The 10,000-nt window shown below is 46.6% G+C and overlaps 1 protein-coding gene across 1 annotated transcript in view; it reads left to right on the plus strand.

Moving 5' to 3' along the window:
* Positions 1-10,000, plus strand: part of LOC105905919 (mucolipin-1-like) — a 30,817-nt gene that overhangs the window by 11,016 nt on the left and 9,801 nt on the right. Inside the window, exons 3-6 of the mRNA XM_031563702.2 lie at positions 1-92; positions 2,993-3,149; positions 4,462-4,543; positions 5,569-5,665. The exon at positions 1-92 is cut by the window's left edge and continues 76 nt beyond it. Of these exons, the coding sequence (XP_031419562.1) occupies positions 1-92; positions 2,993-3,149; positions 4,462-4,543; positions 5,569-5,665 (428 nt within the window). The remainder of the gene's footprint in view (positions 93-2,992; positions 3,150-4,461; positions 4,544-5,568; positions 5,666-10,000) is intronic.

Genomic DNA, 10,000 nt, shown 5'->3' on the forward strand with positions numbered 1-10,000 from the left:
TCCTCAGGGACTACAGCCCCGGTTCCGACAACACCCTCGCCGTCTACACGCAGAACGACGTCTACGAATGCGTCTTCTACGCCATCGATCAGGTACCTCTGACCTCTGATGAGTCCTAATGACCTGTGTGTGTGTGTGTGTGTGTGTGTGTGTGTGTGTTGTGTGTGTTGTGTGTGTGTGTGTGTGTGTGTGTGTGTGTGTGTGTGTGTGTGTGTGAGAGTGTGAGTGTGTGTGTGTGTGTGTGACCGTATGGCCGTTAAGGCGGGCGCATACTTCTGCAACAGCGGCTGTGGTTGTGTAAATTGTTGTGTAATTGTTGTGTAAATGTAGTCATTTCAATTCATGGTTCCTAAAAGGGTTGCGCGTGTTGCAAAGCAATTCACCTCCAGAACAATAGGTGGAGTAACATTTTTTGTCGAAGACGACCTAGAGAATGACGTCTTTGTGTGTGGAAGTCGTTGGTTGGTTTATTTATCAGGTCTTGTTGTCCACACACACAGTGAATGATGGCAACCAGATCATTGGGGTTGTATAAATGTTAATATCTCCTCACATCTTCCAACTGGACCCGACCAGCCAGGCCGTCTTCGACAAATATTTAGAAATCATACTAGGGCTCAGGTCAGCCATCAGCAGGATAAGGCATTGAACATTTCATATTTAAAATATCTTAAGTGTGTCAACATGTCTGCTTCACATGATGTAGAAGTTCGTTTATTGACACATATTTTAAGGACAGCCACAGCGCTTTAAAACGACGTGTTTATAAGTTACATGAAAAAAAGTGAAAGATAAAAGGCGAGAGAATCGCCAGGTGTACCTTCTCATTATGTGTGTGTATTGTCAGTGTTTGTTAAACAATGGTGTGGGCCGCAAGTTAACTCCACTTCACAGGTAGGCCTACACCTGGCGATTCTCTCGCCTTCTATCTTTCACCTTCCGAATAATGTAACTTATAAACACGTCGTTTTAAAGCGCTGTGGCCGTCATTAAAAGATGTATCAATAAACAAACTTTTGCATCATGTGATCTGTCTTTTTCGCCACTGGTATTGAATTGCCAACCTTTGTATTTCGTGTAACACATGTATTCATAACATCAAGCCTTTCGCCCACTACACTTTCATGCTCCGGTAAGTTTTTTTCCTTTGTCCCGCTGCAATAAATATGCTTACTTCACTCAAAATAAAACCTACAGTTCTGGTGTTAAATTTCTTTGCAACACGCACAACCCTTGGGGAACCATTTATGTATCTGCAAAGAAATCACATAAATTGCAACATACTACATTCTCAGAGGATGACATTCAAAAAACGTTTACTGCGTCTGTTTGGAGAGAACGCGCGCTAATTCGACGAACAAATACTTTCATATTCATTTTTCGCCACTTCATGTCATCCATTCATATCAATCAATACTACCTAATACAACTTTAACTGTATGTGTTTTTGTTTCATTTCGCAACTTTTTTACTGTATAATCCAAGACAGCAGGTGCCCGTTTGTAAATATTCCACATTTGATGTAGGCTACTGTCAAATCAGAAAGAAAACCAGCTGTCATTCTATTACCTGACCAATAGGCTACCTTTCAAACTCGGTGATATTCACAACTAATTTGTCCTTCATTCTACCTAATACGATTAAACGGCATATGTTATTGCACCCGTGAGGCAAGCGACAGTTTTGTTCGGTTATCTGCCCTTTCTAGACTGATTACTGACCAACCAAGCATGTCAATTTTCTTTTAGGTTGATTTTTTGGTGGATCAGCTGTCTTTTTTTGCCACTTGTAGCCTACTGAATCGCCAACCTTTGTATTTCGTGTGTATCCTAACGTCAATATCGGCCTTTCACCCACTTTCCTGCTCCGGTAAAAGTCCGGTAAGTTGTCCCGCTGCAATTCATTCGCCGACGTCAATCAAAATGTTCGCACTATGATTCCAGGTCACATTTTCATCCCGGTCCCCCATCTAATGTTATTACAGTGTTGTAGGATATAATGGTCTTGCTCCTATAATGTATAATGTATAATGGAGCAACCGGTTACAGGGTGGATGTGGCAGATAAAGAAAGAGAGCGCCAGATAACCGAACACAACTCTACTCACGCTTGCCTCACGAGTGCAATACCAAACTTCATCATATTTGATAGAATGAAGGACACATTAGTTGTGAGTACTATCACCGAGTTTGAAAGGTATTGGTCAGGTAATAGCCGAGTGACAGCTGATTTGACAGTAGCCTACTGCTGTGTGTTTTAAGCAAATGAAATGTGGAATGTTTACAAACGAGCACCTGCTATCGTTGATTATACAGTAAGTAAGTTGCGAAATGAAACAAAAACACATCACAGTTAAAGTTGTATGTCAACACAGTGGCATACCACATAACTATTGTCGGACAATAGCCTCTGAGAAGGTAGTATGTTGTATGTTATGTGGATTTGTGGACACCCTTCGCTTCTCATCTTTAATCCTCCGATTCATGCATTCATTTCAACTGTTCTATCATCTGAAATATCACGGTATGTCGAAACAAACCTTTGATCTAAACAGAATATTCAGTATGGAATGGGAATAGATCAGTGCAGTATATTTTACCGCGTTTGACAAATATGCCCCGATTGTTGTGCAAGTGAAGTCTCCTGCAAATGGGATAGTAGCCTATTCTCTCCATGAATTCGCGGTCATTTGAACGTCCTTATACGTGTTTAAGGAGGGGTTGTAAAGGTGCTCATATCTTCGGACCTCTTCTGTTATGTTTGTTCATAATCAACAAGAATAAGTTTGTGAGACAGTCTGCAGGATATTCATAAAAAAACGTGTCATTAGTATGAACAGTTGAGACATTGACTCCGTTGGGCTCCGGTGGGTTTGGACAATATATTTGAATGGCTGTCGGGCTCGATCACTATTCTGTCACGCACTCTCTCTCTCACTCACTCACTCTCTCTCTCTCTCTCTCTCCCTCCCCCTCCCTCTCTCTCTCTGACAGTATCTGTTGTTACCTGAGACTACAGTGGGCAGGTATGCATACGTGTACGGCGTGGGGGTGAACGGCAGCGCCCTCTCTCTGTGCCAGCGGTACTACAAGAAGGGTCGCATCGACCCGGCTAATGACACCTTCAGTATAGATCCACGGGTGGTCACAGGTACGTCCGCACACTCACACACACATACACAGACACACACACACACACATACACATGTACACACACATACACATGTACACACACACACACATACACATGTACACACACACATACACATGTACACACACACATACACACACACACACACATACACATGTACACACACACATACACATGTACACATACACATGTACACACACATACACATGTACACACACACACACACACACACACACACACACACACACACATACACATGTACACACACACACACACACACACACATACACATGTACACACACACACACACACACACACACACATACGCATGTACACACACATACGCATGTACACACACATACACATGTACACACACATACACATGTACACACACACACACAGACACACACACACACACACACACATACACATGTACAGACACATACACATGTACACACACACACATACACATGTACATACACACACACAGACACACACACACACTACAAGACTCACTAAGGTTAAACTACTACATTTAGTCATTTAGCAGACGCTTTTGTCCAAAGCGACGTACAAGGGAGAGAACAGTTAAGCTACGAGCAATAGAAACCTGGTGTTACAATAAATACTACTTTACATAAGAAATAGAAAAACAACATAGAAAAGAAAAAGAAGTGCAGGAATGTAACCGCTGTAAATGCAAGTTAAGCACTAGTCAAGGTGCCAGTTTGGAAGGGAGGTGCTCTCTGAAGAGTTGGGTCTTCAAAAGCTTTTTGAAGGTAGAGAGGGACGCCCCTGCTCTGGTAGTGTAGGCAGTTCGTTCCACCAACGTGGAACTACAAATGAAAATAGTCTGGATTGCCGTGTTTGCACAGACGGCAGTGCCAAACGACGCTCACTAGACTAGCGCAGCGTCTTGGGTGTAACATTTGCCCTTACAAGAGCATTTAGGTAGGTGGGAGCAGAACCAGTAATCACTCTGTAGGCAAGCATAAGTGACTTGAACTTAATGCGAGCAGCTACAGGCAGCCAGTGGAGCTCAATGAGTAGCGGGGTGACGTGTGCCCTTTTCGGTTGGTTGAACACCAGACGCGCCACCGTGTACTAATGTGTCATGCACTTCACACACACACACACACACACACACACACATACACACACACACACACACACACATACACACACACACACAAGGTTAAACTACTAATGTGTCATGCATTTACTCAGCAGATTCAGAAATATCAGTGATTAGAGTATAACATGAATGTGTGTGTGTGTGTGTGTGTGTGTGTGTGTGTGTGTGTGTGTGTAGACTGTATAGGAGTGAACCCTCTCTCAGTCCCTTCAGCATCGCTGAGTAGTAACTACAGAAACTTCACACTCAAGTTCCACAAGTAAGCCACACACACACACTCACACACACACACACACACACACTCACACACACACACAAGCACACACACACTATACACACGCACACTCACACTCGCACACGCACACGCAGACGCAGACGCAGACGCAGACGCAGACACAGACACAGACCTTATCGTAGACACACCTCACACCACGATACAGACACAGACACAGACACAGACACAGACACAGACACAGACACAGACACAGACACAGACACAGACACAGACACAGACACAGACACAGACACAGACACAGACACAGACACAGACACATCAGTATTAGCACGCACACACACGCACACACACGCAGACGCAGACACAGACACAGACACACACACACACACAGACACACACACACACACACACACACACACACATTATAAACACTGCATTTAGACTCCAGAATCATGTTGTACTGAATATTAAGGGCCTAACATATCTCTTCCATCTCCTCTCTCCCTTTCTCTTTCCCTCTCCCTCTCTCTCTCGCTCTCTCTCTCTCTCTCCCTTCATCTCTCTCTCTCCCTCTTTCTTCCTCTCTCTCTTTCCCTTTATCTCTTTCTTCCTCTCTCTCTTTCCCTTTATCTCTTTCTCCCACTCTCTCTCTCTCTCTCTCTCTCTCTCTCTCTCTTTTCCTCTCCCTCTCTCTCTCTCTCTCTCTCTCTCTCTCTCGCTCTTTCCCTCTCCCTCTCTCTCTCTCTCTCTCTCGCTCTTTCCCTCTCCCTCTCCCTCTCTCTCTCTCTCTCCCTTTATCTCTTTCTCCCACTCTCTCTTTCTCTCTCTCCCTCCATCTCCCTCTCCCTCTCTCTCTCTCTCCCTTCATCTCTCTCTCTCTCGCTCTTTCCCTCTCCCTCTCTCTCTCTCTCTCTCTCCCTTTATCTCTTTCTCCCACTCTCTCTTTCTCTCTCTCCCTCCATCTCCCTCTCCCTCTCTCTCTCTCTCCCTTCATCTCTCTCTCTCTCTCTCTCTCCATCTCCCCTCTCTCTCTTCCCCTTTATCTTTAGGCTCATAAATGTAACTATTCAGTTCCAGCTAAAGGCCATCAATCTCCAGACCATCATCTACAATGAGATTCCTGACTGTTACACGTTCCTCATCACGGTGAGTAGGGAACAGTGGGAGAACAGGAACGTAGTGGTGGTGTAGCAGTGGCCGAACAAGGAAAGAACAGTGGTAGAACCGAGGTGTGATAGTGGTAGAATAATGATTTAGGAGTGGTAGAACAGGGGTAATGTTGAGTGTTACAGTACTGGTACTGGGGTAGAGTAGGGGTAGTTTTACAGCAGTGGTTCTCAAACTAGGGGTCGGGACCCCAAATGGGGTCGCCAAACGTTTTTGGGGGGTCGCGAAATGATCTTGCTGCCCTGTGCATCAACATATTAGGCTTTGACATGCTGTATAGTCTATCAGACATGGTGTTTTCTACTACATCAGGGTGGATAATGAAAACTAATATTGTCTCAGCAAGCAGTCTCATCATTCAAGATGAAACTGAATTTAGACCTATAATATCCTGTCAAAATGTGTGGGGGGTCGCGAGACTTGGCAAATGGATTTTATAGGGGTCCCCGGACAAAAAGTTTGATAACCACTGTTTTACAGTACAGCAGGCAGTACCTCAGATGAGACACATAGAACAGAATACCTCAGATGAGACACGTAGAACAGAATACCCCAGATGAGACACATAGAACAGAATACTCCAGATGAGACACATAGAACAGAATACTCCAGATGAGACACATAGAACAGAATACTCCAGATGAGACACATAGAACAGAATACTCTTTACTCTATGAGATCTGGAACCTGACACAACTATCTGTCTGTCTTCCACTCCCTCCCCACGCATCTCTCTCTCCCTCCTTCTCTCTTTTCCTCTCCCTCTCTCTCTCCCCCTCTCTCTCTCTCTCTCCCTCTCTCCCTCCTCTCTTTTCCTCTCCCTCTCCCTCTCTCTTTTCCTCTCCCCCTCTCTCTCTCTCTCTCTCTCACCCTCCCTCTCTCTCCCTCTCTCTCTCTTTTCCTCTCCCTCTCTCTCTCTCTCTCTCTTTCTCTCTCTCTCTCTCACTCACTCACTCACTCACTGGGAGGGCCTATTTCACTAAGCAGAGGTATATATTTTGACTCCAGTCTTAGACACTTCAGAGGAGCTACAGGGCTACTAGACTGTGTGTGTAATTATATCTAACTGTACTGCTTCATCTTAGATTGTATTTTAAGTATTTTAAAGACTACTCTGAAACTGTTCCAACTTGCCACCACCATTGGCTTCAGTTGGTTTCACTCGAATCAAGAAAGGCTACTAATTGCTGGGTTGCAGTTGAAAGACACTCCCACAGCAATCAGGTCACTTTGGCAAGGCAGAAACTGGGAGGGCCTTCAGCCGGGTGCAATCAGTGAACATGCTACTTCCATAGGGCTGTTGCTGAAGCGTCAGCGGAAGTGTCAGCCCTCGTGCTCAGCCCTTTTCGTGTGAAGACCTTTTTGGGTAAAGACGTGCAAGTCTACCTGTACAAGTCCACCGAAACAAGGCTCACAAACAAGGTAAACTTTCATTTTGATTCTGCCATAGCCATGTGTCACAGTAGCATCTCTGTTGTCACTGGTTGTCAAAAAGATCACAGCGCAGCAGACGAACAGCGCAACCTGGGTAATCTCCGCTCACTTCAACAAACCTCTTCGGCTGTAACCTCTTTTTCTGTTGGCCTGTGGAACTGTCAGTCTGCAGTCAGGAAAGCTGATTTCATCTCAGGTTATGCCAACCACCTCTCCCTAGGGCTCTTAGCTCTCACGGAGACATGGATCACACCTGAAAACAATGCTACTCCGGCAGCACTCTCCACCAACTATGCCTTCTCCCATACTCCCGGCCATCTGGTCGTGGAGGTGGGACGGGGCTGCTGATTTCAGACAACTGGAAATTCACTCCACTGCTGCCTTCAAACAGGTATGCCTCCTTTGAATATCACGCAATTATGGTAACTGCTCCTGTTAAAACTTATGTGATTGTTATCTACCGTCCACCAGGACAACAGGTGATTTCGTCCATGAGCTGGACACCCTGCTGTCATCCATCCCTGACCAGGAGTGTCCAACACTCATCCTTGCGACATGAACATCCACCTAGACAATCCCAACTCAGCTGACTTTCGGACCCTGGTTCACTCGTTCGACCTACAACAGGTCCCCACTCCTCCAACTCACAAAGCAGGAAAAGAGCTTGACCTCATCCTTGCTCGGAACTGCACCACAGACAACCTAACGGTAACCCCTCTGCATCGCTCGGACCACTTCTTCATTCGCTTCGATGTTCGGCTCATTGAGCAACCCTCTGTCCCCCCTCCGATGGTCTCGTTCCGGCGCAACCTCCGCAACCTCTCTCCCACCCACTTTTCCTCTCTGGTTTCTTCTGCTCTTCACCTTTATCCACTTTCTCCTCACTAGGTGTCGATGATGCCACAGAATCACTCTGCTCCACTCTGAGCTCATGCTTGGATACTTTGTGTCCACTTTCCACCAGACCTGCTCGTTCTACCCAGTCTCATTCATGGCTGAGTGATACCCTCCGAACGCAGCGCTCCAATCTCAGAGCGGCTGAGAGAAAGTGGCACAAATCTGCAGCACTGGACGATCTTGCAAGCTACCAGACACTGCTGGCCTCCTTCTCATCCAGCATCACTGCTGCTAAGAAGACTTTTTTCAACGACAAGATCAACGGTGCAACTGACGCTCGAAACTATTCTCCACCTTCAAAACTCTGCTCTACCCTCCTCCTCCTCCCCCAGCTACTAACCTCACTGCTGATAACTTTGCTTCCTTTTTCACAGAGAAAGTGGCAGCCATCGGGAAACAGTTCGACCAACTGTCTCCCCCCCCTAAGGGCGCAACCGTCAATGGCTCATCATTTCCTTCTTTCACCCCTCTCAGCGAGAGTGAGGTCTCCAAAATCCTAACAGGTAGCCGTCCAACTACATGCCCGCTGGACCCCATCCCATCCAATATCCTTCAAGCCATATCGCCTGCCGTCTTACCGGCAATAACACAGGTGATTAATGCTTCATTTAATTCTGGAACATTCCCCTCTTCATTTAAAGTGGCTCGGGTAACACCGCTGCTCAAGAAGCCGTCTCTCGATCCCACTCAGGTGGGAAACTATCGACCGGTCTCACTTCTCACGCTACTATCAAAAACCATTGAGAGGGCAGCTTCCAAACAGGTCACAGAGTTCCTAGCAAGGAACAATCTCCTCGATCCAAACCAGTCTGGATTCAAAAGTGGTCACTCCACCGAAACAGCCCTGTTGTCTGTGACAGAGGCCTTGAAAACAGCTAGAGCAGCAGCTCAATCCTCAGCTCTCGTCCTGCTTGATTTATCAGCTGCGTTTGATACAGTCAACCACCGCATCCTTCTGTCCATACTGTCAAGTATGGGCATTTCTGGCAAGGCGCACTCCTGGTTTGAATCGTACCTCACTGGGCGCTCGTTCAATGTGTCATGGCAAGGTCAGCTGTCTGTACCTCACCACCTTACCACAGGGGTGCCCCAAGGCTCGGTGATGGGACCACTTCTCTTTGCCATTTACACCACTTCGCTGGGCCCTATCATCCGCTCGCATGGTTTTTCCTATCATTGCTATGCCGATGATACTCAACTGTTTCTGTCTTTCCCTCCTGAGGACACCACTGTCTCGGCGCGCATCTCGGACTGTCTTGCTGATATATCCACATGGATGAAAAACCACCACCTTCAGCTGAACCTGGCCAAAACGGAACTGATGGTCTTTCCAGCCAAACAGGCCATCCACCACAACATCAGCATCAATATTGACTCCTTGTCTCTTGTTCCATCCAAAACAGCAAGAAACCTCGGGGTCATTATTGATGACCAACTGACTTTCACGGACCACATTGCCTCTGTCTCTAGGTCCTGCCGCTTTGCGCTATTCAACATCCGCAAAATCAGGCCGTACCTAACCCAGTATGCCACCCAGCTGCTGGTGCAAACCTTGGTGAATTCACGCCTTGATTACTGCAACGCCCTCCTAACGGGCCTGCCGGCTTGCGTGGTGAAACCACTACAAATGATCCAGAACGCGGCGGCGCGTCTGGTGTTCAACCAACCGAAGAGGGCACACGTCACCCCCGCTACTCATTGACCTCCACTGGCTGCCTGTAGCTGCTCGCATTAAGTTCAAGTCACTTATGCTTGCCTACAGAGTGCTTGATGGGTCTGCTCCCACCTACCTAAATGCTCTTGTAAGGGCAAATGTTACACCCAGGATGCTGCGCTCTTCTAGTGAGCGTCGTTTGGCACTGCCGTCTGTGCAAGCACGGCAGTCCAGACTATTCTCATTTGTAGTTCCACGTTGGTGGAATGAGCTGCCCAGCACTACCAGAGCAGGGGCGTCCCTCTCTACCTTTAAGAAGCTTTTGAAGA

The sequence above is a fragment of the Clupea harengus genome, chromosome 26 (genome assembly GCF_900700415.2).
Source record: "Clupea harengus chromosome 26, Ch_v2.0.2, whole genome shotgun sequence".
Taxonomy (NCBI): Eukaryota; Metazoa; Chordata; class Actinopteri; order Clupeiformes; family Clupeidae; genus Clupea; species Clupea harengus.